This window comes from Macaca fascicularis, chromosome 6 (genome assembly GCF_037993035.2).
Source record: "Macaca fascicularis isolate 582-1 chromosome 6, T2T-MFA8v1.1".
Classification (NCBI taxonomy): domain Eukaryota; kingdom Metazoa; phylum Chordata; class Mammalia; order Primates; family Cercopithecidae; genus Macaca; species Macaca fascicularis.
Window position 1 is genome coordinate 82979084 of NC_088380.1, and position 22294 is coordinate 83001377.

General features: G+C 39.5%; 1 protein-coding gene across 6 annotated transcripts in view; it reads right to left on the reverse strand.

Annotated features, from left to right (window-relative positions):
• DMGDH (dimethylglycine dehydrogenase) overlaps window positions 1-22294 on the reverse strand; it is a 71194-nt gene that overhangs the window by 10292 nt on the left and 38608 nt on the right. For all 6 annotated transcript variants that reach the window (XM_073993675.1, XM_065546402.2, XM_065546401.2 and 3 more), the window contains 3 exons: window positions 21181-21398; window positions 19182-19339; window positions 16719-16778 (listed from right to left, as the gene is read on the reverse strand). In XM_073993675.1, the coding sequence (XP_073849776.1) occupies window positions 16719-16778; window positions 19182-19339; window positions 21181-21398 (436 nt within the window). The remainder of the gene's footprint in view (window positions 1-16718; window positions 16779-19181; window positions 19340-21180; window positions 21399-22294) is intronic.

The following is a 22294-nucleotide window of genomic DNA, read 5'->3' on the forward strand; positions in this document are numbered from 1 at the left end:
GTTCTTGTCTACATTGGAATCAATAACTATACTGAAAAAGTTTTATGCCTTATTGTGTGGAGAAGCACTTCAACAAGAGTCAGTGACCAAACGCGTTATACGGTGTGATTTATGGAATGCCAGCAGATCTGAAATTATTTCCTCACCTACTGTCATAGAATCTGAATCTTTACCATTAGAGATACATTTACAGCTTGAAGGTCTTAATCTTCCTGAGTCTCCTATTCAATAATTTTCTTTCAATTATTTATTCAACTGTTCTTAAGCACCTGATGAATATTAGATACTGTGTTATGCAGGGGGTATTCAGAGCTTCAGAGAACATGATCTTGGGCCCAGTCCTGAAATTATTACGTCTCCTCAATGTATTAACAGGAAACAATGTTTAACAGGAAAATGTTTTTCCTCAATGTTTTAACAGAAAAAAAGAACAATTTGAGATTATTGGAAACATAGCAGAACATGACACATAATAGCATATCAATTAGCAATACAAATTTTGAAATATGAGTCATGGTTGGTTCTGTGTGTTCTAGGGTGTAAAAATCACAAAAGTTTTATAAATCTAAAACAAAGAATATCTAATATGTGGAGGCAGAAATGCAAACAAATAGAAGCCTCAATAGAGGTATGGACAGTGGGGGCCCAAGGAAGAAAATGACCCAGTTCCGCCTGGGATGGGAGAGTGGGGATCGGGGCAGCATTCTTTGAGCTGAGTTTTGAAAGATGAATAGGTTTCATAACAACTACCTACTGTACAGCCTTTCCCAAAAGTGTCTGTATTTACATTATAATTTGATCTACACAGAAACACCCCACAGATGCTGGGTTTGGAGTCTAAGAGCAGCGCGTTAACTCAGTCAAAGACAGGCAATCAACAAACTGGTTAAGAACCAAGATCTCAAGAGGCCTAGCCCTGTTCGTTTTGCCTACTCTGAACAGCCTTAACGGAGCCACTTAAATCAATATCTGCTACACCTGAGGGGATGTGGTGGCCGCTGGCCATGACCAGCTGGGGGTGCTGGCTGAGAGCTATTGGGGCAGAGCTAGGCGAGGAATGAGATGTGCTGGAAGGGGAGACTAACTCTACCTTTGTCAAATTCACATTTTACCAAAGGCTGAGAAGGAACATCAGGTATTAGCCAACCATGAAGGAAATAGGAAAGGTTGGGGGTGAGTGGGCGAAAACTTTCTCTAGAAAAAAAATTAGAGTAGTAAATTCAGTTTAAAAAATAATAAAATATTAATAAGTAACATTTACAATTTCTTATGCCCTTGCTATGTGTCACATACTAAAATGATGGCTTCACATTCACAAGCTCATTTAATCCTCATGACAACCCTTTAAGATGGATATTTTAATCCCCAGTTTATGAAAGACTAAACTGAGGCTTAGTTACATGACAAGATAAACCTGCACCTTTAGATTTTATCCATATTTTTTAAAATGCCTGTACCTGGAGTCTATCATTAGAAAACACAGATGATATAAATACTGTAAATAAAGAATGTTTCTTTTAAATTTCTTTTAGGTGACCAGAACCTATTTTGAATGACATTTATTACAAAATAATATTTGTGCACTATGTAAAAGTATCTGAAAACATTCTGAATGTTAATACTAATGCAATTTGATATCTGCATTTGTATATCCCTAAATTAGGAACTGGGTCTTTTCAGTAATTTCATCCTCAGACATGAAATAAAACATAGTCTAACAAAAACAACAAAAATCTCACTGAAAGTAAGGAACACTTATTTTCTTTTTTGTTTTTCTTTTTCTTTTTTTTTTTTTGAGATGGAATCTCTCTCTATCACCCAGTGGTGATACTTGCAGTAGTTACAATCTTGGCTCACTGCAACCTCCATCTCCTGGGTTCAAGCAACTCTCTTGCCTTGGCCTCCTGAGTAGCTGGGACCAGGCACACACCACCATGCCTTGCTAATTTTTGTATTTTGGGTAAAGATGGGGTTTTGCCATGTTGGCCAGGCTGGTCTTGAATTCCTGACCTCAGATAATCTGCTTACCTCAACCTCCCAAAGTGCTGGGATTACAGGTGTGAGCCACCTCACCCAGCTGGAACACTTTCAATAAGTGCTATAAGTACAGGCAGGAGGCTGCACCTGCCCATTGGCACAATCCCCCTGTCTCAAACCAACAAGGCTCCTGACTTAGGAAGATTTTAAGTTAAGTGATAGCATTTCATTTTCATTTTACTTGGCTTTGCTCCCAAGATTATATATTTTACTGTACTATATAATTATTAATTATAAATGAGATGAAAATGTGTCTGAAGGTTAATGCTGTAATTAAAATTGGTGCTTTTAGGATGACCCAAGAACAGAAATATATTTCTTTAATAAGTCATTGCCAAATTAACTATATAAATAGCTATTAATATCTTTGAAAAATGTATAAATTTCTGGAGCACTGAGACTATAGCCTAAAAATAGTCTTGGCTTGTGTTTTTAAAATTTATTAATTTTAAATAGCAATATGAGTCATTAAAACAGCCACCTGTAATACATACTAAATATAATATCTACCTATATAAAAACATTAAGTAGATTTTAAGTGAAATATAATTACTCATCTCTCATTAGCTCTATTATAAGAACCATATTACCTAAAAGCACATGTAAATGAAAGAAAATCAGTATATTTTTGGTCATGATTCTTAGGGCAATGGAGAGCTCTCAGATATGTAGTTAAAGTCAAATTTGACAGCAGCATGGTAGGCAGGGTCTGATATGGAGAGTCAGGGTAGTGGGCTATAAGACACTGGGGAGAGATTATGAAAATACAGTCTCGGACCTTTTCTTTTCCATCTATATGAAGCCAAAAACCCATCAGAAAATCCAAAGAAGTCATCAATTTTTTTATTGATTTTGTATCCATCAAAATCTACTCATCTTTCAAAACTCAACTCAAGCAACTTCTCTATACAATTGGTGATGATGGAATGCTGTCCCCAGCCCTACTCTGCCACCCCAGGGAAAATTGGGTCATATTCTTCCTTGGGCTCCCACTGTCCATACCTCTATCATAGCTTCTGTTTGTTTGAATTTCTGCCTCCACATGTTATTCTTTGTTTTAAATTTATAAAACTTTTATGATTTTTACACCTTCATAGAAAGTTCTAGAGACATAAGGGAATCAGTGTAACATCCTCTGTCCCAGTAAAGCTTCCTTCAAAATTAGGCACAGCACTGGTTGTGGAATCAGTCTCCTGTGTCTTATAGGCGTGGAAGGGCTGCAGAGACTCTGGTCATCAGCTACTGTAAGTGGCAGAGTGAAGATGGAAATCCAGATGACAGGCTGCGCCACTATCCCTCAATACTTTCCTGAAAAGCTTCTCATTTAGAATGGGTTTTGGATCATCATTTAAAGCAATCCAGGTGGGAATCCTGTTCCAAAGCCTGTGGCCATCACTCACCTACAGTCTATGTCAATCTGAACTTTCTTTACTCAGTTGTGCAGTACCCTGTGCACCTGTGCCACTGCATATGCCTCAGGAAACTTATAATAAAGCCATAAACTGGATTCATTCATTTGGGGGAATGAATTCATTTAACATCCCCAACCCCCATAATAGACAAATTACAGCATTATTCATTTCATATTTACAGAATTAGAATCACAGGAGTCTTAAAGCAAGCAGAAAACTTAGTCCAAACTCATTTTCCATATGAGAAAACTAAAGCCCTACAAAATTATGGGTCTTGCCAGCAGTGACAAAGTGAGTTAGCACCAAACCTCAAACCCAGGCTTCTCGACTCTTGGTTCCTTTTCCACTATTCAGAACTTCTTAACATTCCACATAAGTTCACAGTAACCACAATTTCAACATCTCCTTGATAGCAAAACATTAAATTATTAGTTTAGCAACTAAAGTTGGTTATTATTGGCTGAAAAGTGAATATTCCCTGTATCAGTCTGCTCTTGCATTGCTATAAAGAAATACCTGAGACTGGGTAATATATAAAGAAAAGAGATTTAATTGGCTCATAGTTCTGCAGGCTATACAGGAAGCATGATGCTGGCATCTGCTTGGCTTCTGGGGAGGCCTTAGCAAGCAAAGTTAGAATCATGGTGGAAGGCAAGGGGGGAGCAGTACTTCACATGGCCGGAGAAGGAGCAAGAGATAGAGTGCAGAAAGATGTTACTCACTTTTATGTGACCAGATCTCATGAGAACTCACTATTGTGAGGACAGTACCAAGGGGGATTGTGCTAAACCAGTCATGAGAAATTTTCCCCCATGATCCAATCACCTCTCATCAGGCCCCACCTCCAACATTGGGGATTACAATTCAACATGAGATTTGGTGGGGAAACAGATACAAACCATATCATTACACCTCTAACCCCAAAATCTCACATCCTTCTCATGTTGCAAACTATAATCATGCCTTCCCAGAGTTCCCCAAAGTCTTAGCTCATTTCAGCATTAACTCAAAAGTCCGAAGCCCAAAGTCTCATCTGAGACAAGGCTAGCCCCTTCTGCCTATAAGCCTGTAAAATAAAAAACAAGTTAGTTACCTCTAATACACAATGGGGATACAAGCACTGGGTAAACATTCCCATTCCAAAAAGGAAACATCGGCCAAAAGAAAGGAGCTATAAGCTCCACAGAAGTTGGAAACCCACCAAGGTAGTCATTAAATCTTAAGGCTCCCAAATAATCTCCTTTTACTCTATATCGTACACCCAGGGCACACTGGTGTGCCCAAAAGCTTTGGGCAGTTATGCTTCTGTGGCTTTGCAGGGTTCAGCCCCCACAGCTGCTCTCATGGGCTGGTATTGAATGTCTGCAGCTTTGGCAGGCTGAGGGTGCAAGCTGCTGGTGGATCTACCATTCTAGGGTCTAGATGATGGTGGCTCTCTTCTCACAGCTCCACTAGGCAGTGCCCCAGTGGGGACTGTATGTAGAGGCTCCAACCCCACATTTCCCCTCCACACTGTCTTAGGTAGACGTTCTCCATGAGGGCTCCACCCTTGCAGCAGGCTTCTACTTGGACATCCAGGCATTTCCATACATCCTCTGAAATTTAGGTGGAGGCTCCCAAGCCTCAATTCATGCACTCTGTGCACCCACAGGCTTAATATCATGTGGAAGCTGCCAAGGCTTATGGCTTGCACCCTCTGGAGCAGCAGCCCAAGCTTTACTAGGGCCCATTTGAGTCACGGCTAGAGCTGGAGCAGCTGGGATGCAGGGAGCAGTGTCCCAATGCCATGCAGGGGAGTGGGGCCCTTGGCCTGGCCCACAAAACATTCATTCCTCCTAGGCCTCTGGGCCTGTGATGATAGGGGTTGCTGTGAAGGTCTCTGAAATGCCTTTGAGACCTTTTCCCCCAGTGTTTTGGTTATCAGCACTTGGCTCCTTTTTACTTATGCAAATGTCTGCAGCCTGCTTGAATCACTCCCCACAAAATGGGCTTTTCTTTTCTACCACATGGTAGAAAAGGTTGCACATTTTCCAAACTTCTACACTCTGCTTCCCCTTTAAATATAAGTTCCAACTTCAGATCATTTCTTTGTTCACACACATGAGCACTGGCTGTCAGAAGTAGCCAGGCCACATCTTGAACGCTTTGCTGCTTAGAAATTTCTTCCACTAGATACTCTAAATCATCATTCTCAGTTTCTAAGATCCACAGATTCCCTAGGGCAGGAGCACAATGCAGCCATGTTCTTTGCTAAGGCATAATAAAGTGACCTTTATTCCCATTCCCAATAATTCTTCATTTCTATCTGAGACCTCCTTAGGTTGGCCATCTCTGTCCATATCACTATCAGCATTTAGGTCACAACAATTCAACACATCTCTAGGGAATTTCAAAACTTCCCTAATCTTCCTATCTTCTTCTGAGCCCTCCACACCCTTCTAACCTCTGCCCATTACCCAGCTCCAAAGCTGCTTCCACATTTTCAGATATCTTTATAGCAATATCCCACTCCTCTGTACCATTTTTCTGTATTAGTTTGTTCTCTCACTGCTATAAAGAAATGCCTGAGACTGGGTAATTTATAAAGAAAATAGATTTAATTGGCTCACAGTTCTGTAGACTGTACAGGAAGCATGATGTGGGCATCTGCTTGGCTTCTGGGGAGGTCTCAGGGAACTTACAATCATGGTGGAAGGCAAAGGGGGAGCTGGCATGTCTTACATGGCAGGAGCAGGAGCAAGAGACAGGAGGGAGGTGCTACATACTTTCAAACAACTAGATCTCATGAGAACTCACTCACTTTTGTGAGGACAGTACCAAGGGGGATGGTGCTAAATCATTCATTAGAAACCACCCCCATGATCCAATCACTTCCCACCAGGCTCCACCTCCAACAATGGGGATTACAATTTGACATGAGATTTGGTGCAGACACAGATCCAAATCATATCACTCCCATATACAGGTAGTTTTCATTCTCTGCCCTTAGCAACTTAAAAGAAAGCACTCATATAGCATTTTTCTAACCAAAATTACTGACCAGTTAAAGTTCCTTCTCAAAAGTCTTTAATATTACTAGAATAGGAACCCTATTCAAATAGAAACCTGGGAAAATAACTAAAATATAGTTCCTAAGCCAGGCAAGTAATCAGGCTAATTAGCATTCAAATCAAACTAGATTTTCAAAACTAAAGCCCCCATTACATGTCTTTAATATTAAATCTTACTAGATTAGATGTTAAAGAGAACACTTATTTTTCAGTTTTATAATGTAATGATTAAAAAGAAAACTGTGAAATGAATCTGTGGCTTTATCAGATTTATGTTTAACTGCTTTGGCCAACAACTACAATATAGAGTTTTCATAATAGATTTCATCTCTCTAGAGTAGAGTGAAGAAAAATTGCCCATTTGGTATTTTAAGTATAGCACTTAAGCCTAAATGCAAAGTAAATAATAATCAAAGGAAATTTTAAAAGCATGAAGAAATGAGGCCTCAATAGGGACCCAAGATCTTCCTTACTGAGATCTTAAAAAAAGAAAAAGGATTTCATGTATAGTTCCTTTTCTCTAAATGACTTACTTAGATTCAATTCAATAAGATGGAAAGGAACTAACACTTAGTGAGGTATCAAACGTTCTTTATCTCATCTAATACTTATGACAAACTTATGGAGTGAACATTTTCTTCATTTTACAGATGAGAAAACTGAAATGCTCATAGATTAAGCAATGCATCTAGTCCAAATCAGTAAATGGCAGAATCACAATTCAAATCCTTCAATAAATATTTACGGAGCCCTCACTAGTGATCAGACACAGGGGTGAGGCTAAGGATTCTTGGCCTCTGTCCTCACAGCATCCACAGTCTAGCTGAGGAGGTGGCCAGGAATATAAGGCATGGTGAGTACCAGGGCAGAGGAAAGTGCAGAGTGCTATAGAAGACAGATTGTCAACACTTACCTGCCTCAATGACCACCTATATCTGAAGGGTCCTAAGCCATACTTCCAGAGCCAAGCTCTCCAAACCCACATGCTCAGATGCCTTCTGGGACTCTCTGCTTGGCTACCCCAGAGTCCTCCAACCCAAGTCCTCCCAACTTTCCACCCACACACCTCCACCTGTGTTTCCTAGTTAACCAACAGTTCATTAACATCCTCCTCTCCACCCTTTCACATGTAGTCCCTCATGTGGTATCCACCCTTCCTTCTAAATAGCACTCATTGCTCTTTCTTCTCTATCCTATGACCACTGCTTTAGTTGAAACCTTCGCCTTCTGTCTACTGGATTTATTTGATAATTAGGAGAATGGTCTCTCAGTCATCAGACAAACTCACTTTTGATCTGTTTCCCATCACCAGAGTATCACTCCTTACTCAAAATTCTTGGGTCACTCCCCAGGTTCCCCAGGATACACTCCAAATTCCTTAGCTTGGCATGTGAGGCCCTTCATGATGGCCCAGGACTTTTCAAGCATCATCTTTTGACACTACTTTCAACAACAAAATATTTACTGGGCATCTGCTATGTGCCAGCCCTGAGCTAGGTATTGGGGATAAAAATAATAAACAAAACATATGTTGTATTGCCAGCACCTGTACTCAGGAAGCTTACATTCTGTTCAAAAGAAAAACACGAAAAATAAACAAAATAATGGCAAGCTCTAAGTGCTGTAAGGAGAATATAGCTGCAAAATTTTAAAAAATTATCCAGTAAAATCCAATGATGTTTTAAAAGTTGATATATCATTACCAAGTGGGTTTTATCCTAAAAATGAAAGGTTGGCATAATGTTAGAAAATTAATAAATGTAATAAATTATATAACAAAGTAAAACAAACAAACAAAATGATTATCTCAGTAGATGCAGAAAATCATTTGCTAAAATCCAATATCTATTCCTGATCTTTTTAAAAAATGTTAAGAGTTAACACTAGGAATAGAAGCAAATGTCTTCAACTTGGTAAAGAACTTCCAGGCAAGAACATAAGGCAAGCCCATCCTGGCCAACATGGTGAAACCCCGTCTCTACTAAAAAAATACAACAACGAAAAAAAAATTAGCTGGGCATGGTGGTGCACACTTGTAGTCCCAGCCACTTGGGAGGCTGAGGCAGGAGAATCACTTGAACCCAGGAGGCGGAGGTTGCAGTGAGCCGAGATCATGCCACTGCACTCCAGCCTGGAGACAGTGCAAGACTCTATCTCAAAAAAAAAAAGAAAAGAAAAAGAAAAGAATATAAGGAAAGAAAAAGAAATAAAAGATATCCAAATTAGAAAAGACAAAGAAAAGCTTTATTTTTATACAGCATGATTATCCATGTAGAAAATCCGACGGAATCTACAAAAATGCTACTAGAACCACTAAGCAGATTGAGCAAAGTTCCAAAATATAAGATCAGCGTATAAGACCAATTGTATTTCTATATTTTGGCAATAAACAACTGAAAATTGAAATTAAAAATACCATCTACAATAGTATCAAAACATGAAATACTTAAGGATAAATATGTTAAAAGATGTGTAAGACCTGTATACTGAAAACTATAAAACATTCCTGAGATAAATAAAAGATGACTTGAATAAATGTAGAGATAGACCTTGTTCATGAATTGGAATACTTGAATTGACCCATAGATAAAACGCAATTCCAATAAAGTCTAGCAGGTTTTTTGGTACACATTGACAAGCTGATTCTAAAATTAATGAAATTCAAAGGACCTAGAATAGCAAAACAGCTAAAAAAAAAAAAAAGAGAACAAAGTTGCAGGGCTATCACAACCTTATTTGAGCAACAGTAATCAAGACAGTGTAGTACTGGCATTTGGAAAGATAAATAGATATGCAGAATACAACAGAGTCTAGAAATAGACCTACAAACTTATGGACAACTGACAAATATATAAAGGCAATGAAATTCAGAATATATAGTCTTTTCAACAAATGGTGCTGAAAGCAATTGGTCATCCAAGTACAAATAAATAAAACTTCAGTCCATACCTCATACCAGATACAAGATCAACTAAAAATGGTTCATAGACCTAAATGTAAAAAGTAAAATAATAAAACTCCTAGAAGAAAACATAGCAGAAAATCTTTATGACTTTGGATTAGGTGAAGATTTCCTAGATATGAACCAAAAGCATGATTCAAAAAAACAATTGATAAGAACTTTTAAAATTCAAAAATTAAAAATGGCTCTTTGAAAGACACCATCAGACAAATGAAAAGTCAAGACATCTGGAAAAAATTTGCAAAGCATGTATCTGCCAAAGAATATAGAAAGCACTTTATAAACTCAATTTAAAAAAATCCTAGGTAAGAGATTTAACCAGACATTTCACAAAAAAAGATATAGAAATGGCAGATAGGCACATCAAAAAATGTCCAACATCATTTGTCATTAAGGAAATAAATTAAAACCATCATGAGACATCACTACATATCTCTTAGAACAGCTAAAGTTAAAAAGACTGACCATGGAAAGTATTTGACAAGAATATAGAGGAGCTGGAGCTCACATACTGCTGGTAGGATTGTAAAATATAAAATGGCACACAGCTTGGCAAAACAGTTTCTTACAAAGTTACCATACACTTGCCATTTTATTCAGTCATTTCACTACTAGGTATTTACCCAAGGAAAAAGAAAGCCTATGTTGATACAAATACTTGTACACCAGCGTTCATAGTGCCAGCTGACTTTTGATCAACTCAGGTTTGAATTGCATGGGTCCACTTATATGTGCATTTTTTTCAACCAAGCAGATCAAAAATACAGTATTTACAGGATGCAAAACCCAACTTTTTCTATAGGCAGGTTCCACAGACAAACTGCAGAGCTTGAAGAAAATTTTGGTACCCTTGGGCAGTCATAGAACCAATCCCCCAGGTACACCAAGAGACTACTGGAGTTTTATTTGTAATAGCCCTAAACTGGAAACATCCCAAATATTTATCAACGAGTGAGTATATAAACAAATTGTAGTATATCCATACGATGGAATACTACTTCCTATAAAAGGGAATGAATTATTATTATTATTATTATTATTATTATTATTATTTTTGAGGCAGAGCTTTGCTCAGTTGCCCTGGCTGGAGTGCAGTGGCACAAACACGACTCACTGCAGCCTTGATCTCCCAGGCTCAAGCAGTCCTCCTTCCTCAGCCTCTTAAGTAGCTAGGACTACTGGCATGCGTCACCATGCCCAGCTAATTTTCTGTGGAGACGGAAGTCTCACTATGTTGCCCAGGCTGGTTTCAAACCTGGGTCGAGGTGATCCTTCCACCACCTCCACCTCCCAAAGTGCTGGGATTACAGGTATGAGATACTACTTGGAATGATCGATTAATAAACTTAACAACACGAATGACTCTCAAGTTATGCCGAGGGAAAGACTTCACACACAAAAAAGCATATACTCTATGATTCCAGTTTTATAGATTGTGCATTTATTCTAAAAATTGCAAAATAATCTATAGTCTCAGACATAAATTGTTGCCTGGGGGGTAGGTGAGGCTGTGGGGAGGGTGGTGGGTAGGGATCACAAAGGGGCATGAACACCCTGGGGATGAGGGATAGGTTTACTATCTTCACTGTGGTGACGATTTCACTGCTGTATCATGTATTAAAACTTATCAAATTGCTTACTTTAAATATGTCATTTATTGCATGTTCAAATACACTGTTAAAATAATAAGAAAACTAAAAGCAATCTTAAAAATTACTTCAATTCATTCCTAGACCTGGGCTTCCATGGATATCCCAATTTGAAAGCAGTCAGCTAAACGTCACATTTCAGCTTTTAGGGTAGAAACAAAGTACTGTTTCATAACAGAAATGGGATATATATGAAAATAATGATTCAATGGCTTTAGTTTAATGTATCCTGACAGGTGTTTCAGGAATGATCAGCTACACTTCCACTAGGTTTTACTTCTTTCCTTGTCCTTTCCTTCTCTTCCTCTCCCCTCCTTTCTCCTCTCCTTCGCCTTCTCACTCAGCAGTCAAAATGGGTAAGAGAACAAGGATAGTTTAATTCAGATGACACAATTATGTGGCTCATAAAGATAACATGACACCAATGTCTTCAACCACTGTGCTAGGAGGCATTCCATAGGATTTTAGACTTGCAAAAGTAGCCTTCTTTTACAGATTAAAAATCTTAGGCATTAAAATCAAGTTAAATGGCTTTCCTGGGCCACACAGCTAGAATTTGGTGACTTAAAAAAAATATTCACTTACTACCCAGTTCTAAAAGCAAAAACAAAGATGTGAGGCAGAATAAGAACCTGTAGCCTAGCCAGAATAGGCTCTAGATCTATCAATTTACTTCCATTCCACCACAGTTCTATAGGACTATCCTCTGACCAATCCACCTGTTTTTCTACTTTCCTATGTACTGTCAAGACTGTAGTTGATATGAAGTTAAAAGAACTAAAACAGTGGTTCTCAATATTCACTGCATTAAAAAAAAAAATCACCTGTGGAGCTTTAAAAAGGAATCATGGACCCTACACCTAGAGTAAATCTAATTGATTTGGGGTAGGTCCGTGTTCTTAAATAAACTGCATTGAAACTACTTGGAGGGCTTATTAGAATAGATTGTTGGGCCAGGTGCGATGACTCACACCTGTAATCCTAGCACTTTGGGAGGCTGAGGCAGGTGGATCACCTGAGATCAGGAGTGCAAACCAGCCTGGCCAACATGGTGAAACCCCGTCTCTACTAAAAATACAAAACTTAACTGGGCATGGTGGCGGGTGCCTGTAATACCAGCTACTGGAGAGGCTGAGGCAAGAGAATTGCTTGAACCTGGGAGGTGAAGGTTGTAGTGAGCCGAAACTGCACCACTGCACTCCAGCCTGGGCGATAGGGCGAGACTCCCTCTCAATAAAAATAGATAGATTAGATAGATAGATAGATAGATAGATAGATAGATAGATAGATAGATAGATAGATAGATAGATAGATAGATAGATAGTTGGGCTCCACCCTGGCAGTTTCTGATTTTGGGGGTCTGGGATGGTACCCAACAATTTGAATTTTCTAGCAGGTCCCCAGGTGACAGTGATGCTGCTGGTCTGTGGACCACACCTTGAGAACTACTTGGTTAGTTTTTAGTTCTTTTAGTTCAGGTAATTTTTAGTTCTTCAGGATAATATGTTCAGCCAGTTGAAAATCTTTGGTTGAAAACAGTAATTCTCCATCTCTGGAGAATCACCTGGGAATTAAAAACAACAACTGATGCCTGAGTCCCTACAAGGGATTCCTTTTCAGTGCATCTTGGGTGTAGCCTAGGCCTTGGGATTTTAAACAGCAATATATTATTTAAAAGAATCAAACCCCATGTGATTCTAATGTCCAGTCAAGGCTAAGTATCACTGAAAATTTTCTGCCTCCTCAATATATTACCATTTACCTCAAATTTCCCAAAGAGAATTGGATACTTTGACCACTATATTAACAATTTCTTTCTAACTTGTTGTCTATTAACAATGGTTTCATTCCACTTTGATTTTTTCTTTGTTTTTTTTAACACTGATGTTTTAATAATAGCTAATATTTACTGAATACCTGGGGTGTAGAAGGCTTGGTGCTGAGTGTTTTACCTCTTTACCAGGTGTTTCGGGTTGTTTTGTTTTTGGTTACTGAACAGTTATGCTTGAAATCTTTCCTCAGAAAGAGACCCTGCATTTTCTAGAATCAACATTGTCTTACAACTTATGGTTAATAGAGATCACATTTTATTCTGTTTCTACTGGTTAGAAGCTCTAGACAGGGTGAGAGGGGAAGGAGAGAGAAAAAGGCAAAGAGAGGGAGAAGGAGAGAAAGAGAGAGGGAGAAACATATTATAGAAAACAAGTTCTTCTGACCTGCTTCAACACTTTACGCTTAATACTTGAGTCTCTGTGAATCTTCATGGAAGTTCTTCAGAAATAGACAAAAATTCAGTATTTCCACAAGGAAAATTCCAGGAATACCTATGACTCCATCCAAAGGCAGCTGATTTTCCTTTTGCTCTTGATTAATGCATTTCTTCCATTTCCAGCTAAAAAAAAGGCCACTGATTTTCCCCCCAAAAGTTACTTCCTTTGAAACATACCAAAAATACCATTGAGAACAATGATATGAGTTGTTTCAGGTGAAGGGTTTTTAGTTAAGAAGATTTTCAAAGTACAGATTCAATTACTTTTACCGCAGCTTTGGTCAAGGCTTCCTGGCAGGGCTCTATGGAGCACTTCCCACAAGGTGGCAGTGTTGTACGTGGCTGGAGAGCCCTCTGCTTGTGGAAGGGTTATCTTCACGGCTAAGAACATATCCCTACAGCTTTAGTTCCTGAAATACCATTTGTTTCCAGCTTCATGAGATCTGAGAGCTATCAGGAGTATATCTTTAACATTTAGACCTATGGTTTAGCAAAGTGTCTAATCAGCAGTACTTAATAAATGTCTTCTAGATGAATGGATGAATGAATGACACGTGTATCAACTTCACATAAACCAACACCAGCGGAAGGAGGCTGGGACAACTCCAAGAGGGAAGGAAGCAAGGGCCATGCACTGTCTCCCTTTGTGATGAAAGAGTTCTTCAGTACTCCATTGTTCTTTCCCTGCTTTCTTGCAGGTTTTGACAAGAACACAATTCACCCTAATAAGGCCTGATGGCCCATCTGCTCACCCAGCCATTTTCCTCCTTAAAATGGGCAAAGCAGCTATTCTGACCCTATCATAAAACACAAAATTAGTTACAGCAAAAACATGTGGGGGAAGTGTCCATTAATAAAAGGTAACCCATACAAATAATATATGTTGCCAGAGGGAGAAATTCCTGGGCAGTCTTTCAAGTCTGATAAGCCCACTGTGGAAAAGGACTTTGTGGGGGGAAAGTGGTGGGTGGGAAAGCTCCACGATGAGGTCAGAGGGTGGCGTTCGACCTGAGCTAAAGCAATGGCCTCCCCCAGGTCACTTTCCCTCTCTGTGCTTCAGTTTCCCCACTTCAGATTGGGGAGGGGAGTACCAGCTGATCCCCCGGGACTGATCTAGCTCTGACATAGTCTGCTTCTACCTTTTCTTCACATCATGGCTTAAACGATCATTGTGTAAATGCCTAAGGGTAAACCAGAAAATTCTATATGTTTGCTTTGAAGGGAAAGAAGTAGCTGATTTCAAACAATTGTAAAATGCCAAGGTTTTTGCTGTGTTTGTTTTGGTATCAAACATAAATATCTCTCTGTATTAGCTGTTGCTTCTGTTCTCCTATAGCATCGATTTTCTGAAGAAATATAGGCTTACAGTATTTAAAATGTTATATGAAGCCAGTTTGGGTAACATTTTAGTTTTTAGGCACAGGACTTGAATGGTCAAGCTACAAAGCTTAGTTTGTAATTTTAATAAGTTTTCCAGGAATCTGTTTCATAATATAGACTGCTACGAAAACCACCAAAGTTGATCTAATCTATTCACCTTTCTTGGAGATTAGCAAGCATCATTATGAGTAGGTTAATACCAACTAGCCACTTGAATTGACATAACTGAAAAAGACTGGCTCAGTTGGGGGCCAGGTCCTTGGGATACAAGGACTTTTACCCTATAAAATCATTAGGAATTAACTTTGTGACACTTGAATGGGAAACAACAATTCAGAAATTATAAAAACATGCCAGAAATCAAAACTAGTATCTGTCAAACAACTAACTTCATTCTGAGATGAGTTTTGGTTATTTGGCCATATAACTTAACTAAGAAATACACAATCCACCCCTGCTAATAATCGTAAAAGATTTTTGAAAATCCCATTTCAATACCAGGGGATTATTTATCTATGCCTTATCCCTAAACAATAATATCTGAACACTGAAGCAAAAGAATCAGTTATCTATCTACCTATTTGTGACCAACAACAGAAATTTAGCACTTTCAAGAGTCGGGCCATTTTTAACCTTATTTGAAATAGCTAAAGTACGGCTTCTGCTATCAGAGGGAGCAATCTGCTGCTAGGGTCTGCCCAAATTCCAAGCACCTGCTTTCTCTGGTCTGGAGGCAGATGGTACATCATAAAAATAAAAGCCATGGGGAGAATGTACAGAAAGATATTCCCTTTAAAACCCTTTAGGAGGCTCTTTTTCCTAAAATCTCATACTATAAGTACACGTTTTATGTTAATATTATAGCTGAGAATTTGGGAACTGACGCAGGGTCATGAAAAAGGTTTCCTTGGCCTGATTGAGTCATATACATGTATTCACGTATTTCCACAGGATGGGAAATCAGTCTTTAGCTTATAACCACCTAGGGCAGGACGTTTTATTTTTGGAGTTCTAACAATTGTCCTAAACAGTAGCCGCTGCTGCCCTTGTTCTTCAATACTACCACTCACCACAGCTCTATTAAGTTCTTTTATTATCATTCTTAGGCACTGCTCAATGGAGTAACCTCATTTATATTTTTAAGACTTGTACATATGAGGTTGGCTTTAATAAATTGGCCTCGTGATATGCTTTTCCACCGTAATTATTTAGAGTAATGCTTCTCAAACCTTAGATGCATGAGAATTCCCTGCAGGGGCTGTTAAAACAGATTTGTTGGCCTGACTCCCAGAGATTCTGATTTAGTAGTTCTAGGGTGGGACCTGAGAATTAGCATTTCTAACAAGCTCCCAGTGAGGCTGATGCTGTTAGTCTGAAGGCTACATTTTAAGAACCACTGATGTAGGAGTTCCCTTTGGAGTGTCTTATCAATTATGATTCTTTGGGCTTGTATTAGTTTCTTGTTTATATTCAGATGTTGCAGTTACACACAAAGATGCTTGACAAGCAGATGGACAGATCTGCTGAAGCGAGGCTGCTCCACGCTGTGAGTATCCAGAAGGATCAATGAATGCAGTATGTTTGATCAGCTAATGTGCAATTTCCCGAGTCACCAGGAGTTACTGTAAAATACACAACATGGCGCACTTCCAACATGAATGTCTACTAGAATCTGACAGGTAATCATCTTATCCTTACTAATTTTTCTCTTAGAATTTAGATTTAGCCCTTAAAGATGCTGGACTCTGCTATCTTAAATCTGCAAGCACACTCCAATAGTTTGAACTAAGCAAATGTTGACAAAAGAGTAATATGACACAATTGAGCAATGCTAGTATTTATGTTCACCTTGTTTCTCCTATAACCCATACTTGGTTAAAGTTTAAAGCATGGCTCTGTCACAAAATAGCATCGTAATGTTAAGATTTACTTCAAGTACCCTTTGGAATGTAAACATACCTTATTTAACTTCACAAAATATTCCAGTCCAGCTTCCAAAGGATTTGTATCACAGTTCATCTAAAAAGGAAACACACATTTTAAATCTTAGATGAGTGCAAATCATTTCGGTAACATCACTTTCATATTTGTTTTTAGGAGAAAGAACACTTTTTGATTTTTCAACACAGATTCTAAAGAAAGGCAAACTATAGACTGGTTTTGAAAATAATTTTTTAACCCAAAATTCAATGTAGCCTTTCAGCAAAACTGGTCATTTGAATATAACAAATATAGAAACTAAAATTCACTGTGTTTCCACAGCTCTCTCATTTTAATAAACATCTGAGGGAATGCACGCGACGTTCCTTCTAGAAACAAGATTTTCACATGTTTTTATGTAATAATTTTACATAACTATGTTTTGAAAAGTTATTAAGCAATTTACTTATCTTACAATTAACCAAGAATCAGGGTAAGGCGGAGGGAAAGCAGATGGTAGGAAGGTGGCTGATAAGAGTTCAGGAGAGGAGAAAGGAAAAAGCAGTTTGAATTTCTATCTCTTCAAATGTGGCCAAGTCACTGTGATAGCTACCAAGTCAGGGCTAACGGCAGTATTTGGTAATAGACCTGAATTTAATGGTTTTGTTTCTTTCTTTGTTTTGTTGTTCTCTTTGCAGTGAGAGAACTAGTCTAAACCCCCTAAAAGTAGTCAAACTTTTAAAGCAACACAGCACCTACATAAACCAAATGAAGGAATGCTTGTTTTACATGACATAAAACGTTGCCTCATATTTCTTAATCAATTTGAGCTATTCTAAAATTATTTTTATCTGTTCAAAATTTCAGAATTTCTTCAAAGAAAAATAAAAATAAAAATGAAGCACACAGGATTGCAGTACCAACACTAGAGGGCGCTGTGGCACTGCTGGGAAACTGGAGGGACTAGGGAAGAAAAGCTCTCCAGAGGAGGTCGCAGGGAGAGGAAATCTGAAAAAATGAAAGGCAGGAGGGTGGAGAAATGTCTGACTCTCAAAGGGCTGCTCCCGCTGCTTCATTACCCGGAGAGTGTGGGGACAGCGCTGTCCTCCGTTTCTGTCCTGCGCCTATCCTCACCTCAGTCCCCAGTTGTAGCTAGAGAATCCCCTAATAGGGGACCTCTCACAGAGACCTTGCCCACTTGCTTCTGCGTACTCTAAATGCCCCCGGGGTTCCTGCCTGGGCTTTGAAACACACTCTCCCCTCCAATCAAATGCACTTTATTATGTGCTTGGCACTTCCTAGACTCTCTCTACTATCTATGATAATTCTGTAGCATAAAAAAATCCATTTCTTAGAAAAGCAAACAGAAGTTCTGGAGGGTTAGGCCAGATAGCTGGTGCATGGTGGGGGAAAAATTCAAACCCAAGAGTCCCCACTCTGAGTCCATCTTTTACCACTATCCCTTATCTTACCTTTCAGGCCTAAAACCTCAGTGTCTTCCAAAGAAACAGCTAGTACATCTGAAATAGTGAATGGGTCCAGAGATAGCCTGCCACATTGGAAATAAAGCAGGAGAACAGAGTTTAAATCACAGGTTGGCCACTTACTAGGTAATCTGGACCAAGTGGTTCTCTAAGTCTCAGTGTTATTATGTGTAAAATAGAGGTAATGGAGAGTTGAGAAGAAAAATGAAATCATGCATATGAAAATATGTAAATGGTTAAAGCACTACACAAATAGAAACTTTTTTTTTTTTTTGAAACGGAGTCTCACTCTGTCACCCAGACTGGAGTGCAGTGACACAATCTCAGCTCACTGCAACTTCTGCCTCCTGGAGTCAAGCAATTCTCCTGCCTCAGCCTCCCGAGCAGCTGGGACCACAGGTGTGCACCACCACACCCGGCTAATTTTTGTGTTTTTAGTACAGATGGGGTTTCACTGTATTGGCCAGGCTAGTCTCGAACTCCTGGCCTTGTGATCCTCTCACCTCGGCCTCCCAAAGTGCTGGGATTACAGGTGTGAGCCACCGCGCCCAGTCGTACAAATAGAAACTCTTAATAACCATTATTAATGGTGGAGGAAGGCTGGACCACCACATTCTGGACCATCACTCCTGCCCCTCGGAAAGGAGTGTTAATTCACCAAAAGGTACAAGATAAGAAGAAAATGAAGACGGGCAAAATGACAGAGGAGGAGAGACTTTGAAAAGTGTTACTCTAATGCCACGAGGCAGGCAGGCTCCCCACAGTCCAAGACAGATTGTCTAGGGCTCTCAGCCAGCTAGGATGAATTAAGGCAGAATAAACATGATGTCAGAATTCCACTGAAGTTTCACTTGAGAAATTAAGGAGAAAAACCTCTTTCCCTAATGAAATAAAGTTATCTAATGATACGTAATTTCTCTTACAGCCAAAACCAACATTATTGCAGTTCAAACCAGTCCTTATATAAAAATGAGATAAATAAACATAAAATATTAATAAAGATGCTAGCATTTCAAACCTCTGACCCCCAGGCTCTGAAGGCTTTCTCCAGGCGTAAGGCATTCATGGCATAGGTTCCAAAATTGTCGATTTCCTCCTCCTGGCCTGCATTCATGATAGCGTCATACAGCGCCACAGAATCTTCTCTTCTGTGGTAGAGCTCCCAACCCAGCTCACCTGAAATAAACCCACAGGTGCCGCAGCACAGCAAGAACAATGATCACTAGATCTAATGTGCATTAGCTAGAACACATAAAAGCAGGAGAAATTCCACTTAAGCAACATAGGCATTGTCAGTCTCTAAAAAGACCAGCTCACAAAAAGTTACAAGACCCCACTGCAAAGAAACCCACCATATCACAGATGCATTCGTGCTGATCATGACCCCCATGTAGGTGGTGGTATGCAGGACACCTCTTGTCATGACACAGAAAGACTGTAATGCAGGAATTATTCTCCACCCTGGACCCCAGCTTTCTAATGAGGCTTGACTGTTTTCCGGGACAATGACGTTAGGTGAATAGTTAGCATGGCACAGTTTATCAAGGCAACGAGTTCAAGGTTTAAACCAACCCCTTGCCCAAAAATCATAAGCTTAAAAATATAGTCAATTAAGAATTATTCAAGTTATCCTCATAGTGAGAAAGCCATACTCTCGGACTTCTCCCCCTCCCACTTCTTCCCTAGTCATTTCATTCACCAGTAGAGCTGTGGGCAAAAATCAAAAGAAATGAAATTTAACCCAAAAAAATCCTGCTTATTTTTCTTGTTCTTGTTTCATTTTTGTCTTATATTGTTGTTGTTGAGACAGGGTCTCACTATATTGCCCAGGCTGGTCCTGAACTCCTGGGACAATCAATCAGTCCTCCCACTATGGCCTCCCAAAGTGCTGGGATTACAGGTATGAGCCACTGCATCCAGCCCTGCTCATTTTTTATTCTAGAATTTGCCAAGGTTGGGTGGAAGAAGGGCAGGGAAAAGGTATAGCAGCAGCCCAGGGAAGAGCCATGGTCTTCAATCTGTGTTCTCATTTCCCAAGGTGGAAGGCTCATGGTAAGGTGTTTTTATGGGATACCACAGAATAGGAGCAACATATAATTGAATGAATGCTTGGGCATGCAGTACTCCTGTGAGAGACAAGGAGTTCTAGAAAAACTTAGAAGGGAGCCCAGAGCACCACTGGGGAACTGAAGAGCATTCATTCATCTCTGTATCAAATACCTACCATGTGCAAGGTTAGGTGCTAGATGAAGACTTCTCAGTGAACTTACAGTCTGGAACGAAAGACGGATTGTTGGCAATGCTCTAGGAGAGGTACCTGATACCTTCAAAATGGTCTCTATGGGAGATTCTAGCTCCAGGAGACCATCTTGAATGTTTGCAGATAGAGTTGGCTGGCCTGACTATTTCAGCCAATCCTCTTCTCACTTTTTTTTTTTTTTTTTTTTTTTTGAGATGGAGTTTCACTCTTGTTGCCCAGGCTGGAGTGCAGTGGCGCCATCTTGGTTCATACAACCTCCACCTCCTGAGTTCAAGCAATTCTCCTGCCTCAGCCTCCAGAGTAGCTGGGATTACAGGCATGCGCCACCACGCGCAGCTAATTTTGTGTGTTTTTAGTAGAGACGGGGTTTCCCCATGTTGGTCAGGCTGGTCTTGAACTCCTGACTGCAGGTGATCCGCCCGCCTCAGCCTCCCAAAGTGCTGCAATTACAGGTGTGAGCCACAGCACCCAGCCCCCACTTTTTTATCTGTCCTTCCAGATGGTAGGCAGCTATGGGACTGGAGCAACAACTAGAAATCTGTGGAACCACTTTCAAGATGAGGAGTGAATAGACAGACTTGACATAAGAGTTGGGCAGAACAAAAACCTTCCTCCAAAGTCGCATGGACAAACGTGAGTGTGAGTGTGCACATGTGTACACGCCCACACATTTGTGGTGACATGACCTTTTAATTTTAAAATTTAAATTGACCTTTTAAATTTCAGAGACTTACTCCAGGTTATTTTCCAATCTTACCAGTATAAGATATCCTAATAGCAGTGACAGGAATGTTGGAAACCTTTAAGGACTTGGTTTGAAGAAACTTGAAAACGTCATCACTGAGATCTTCAGAGGTCAGTTTCTGAAGGACCTTTCTTGCCTGTGGCCCAGCAACTCCAAGGACTCCAAGCTCATCGGTTATGTTTTTAATTTCAACATCATATCCGCCTTTGACTGCTTCTTCTTCAATCCATCTGTGTTTCAGTCATGAACATGGTGTTAAATATTGCTTGAATAATGTACCTTGGTAACAAATTATTTCTCTGAAGACATGCTTTGTGTCTAGAGTTATCAGAAAGTCCCCAGAGTGTCATTTCATGAAATCACACTGATGTTTAAAGTTGAGGAAACTGAGCCCCTGAGATGTTAAGTGATTCTCTTTAAATCACCCACTTATAAATTTGGGGGGTAATTTTTCACAGTACAGAAGGATCCTTCAATTTAATGAGCTCTGCTGCACAATTCTTTTAAATAGTGACACAGCCCTTTTGCATTTAAACTAATGATTCAGCCTTCAAAAATTAATTTAAACCCAAATTTTCTCTAATACCTGTACACAGGAGTATACTCATGTTGCTAAGGGATAATCATGTGCCTGCCACAGGACACGTAATTGCTCTGACAATCACAAGGAAAAGACAGAAACTCTAGTTTCAATTTATATGGCTTGATGAGTTATTGGGACCCAGCTATAGGGCTGGTTTCTAATTTATTGAGCAGTCCTTGAGCTGTCTAAGTATATCACAAAATGTTCATCTGGATTTACACAAAGCTAAGCTATTAAGATGGCCCGAGTACTTCTTGGATTGGAGCATATAATTTGCATCACTTTACAACTAAGGCAAGAATCTGTCAGAGTAAGACATTTATTAAACAATAATATTCCAAATGTTTTCGGAATATTAGACTAAAGACTTTATAGTAGAATAAAGATTCATGTAAACGTTGGACTTGGCAGGTCAGCAACTTAGATCTAGCTGTGGGCCAGAAAGCACAAAGCATCACAAAGGACAAAGATAATTTAGGAAGGCAGCTTACAGAAGTGGACCGAATGTGGACATCAGAATCAAAAATCTCGGGTGAGTAAGTT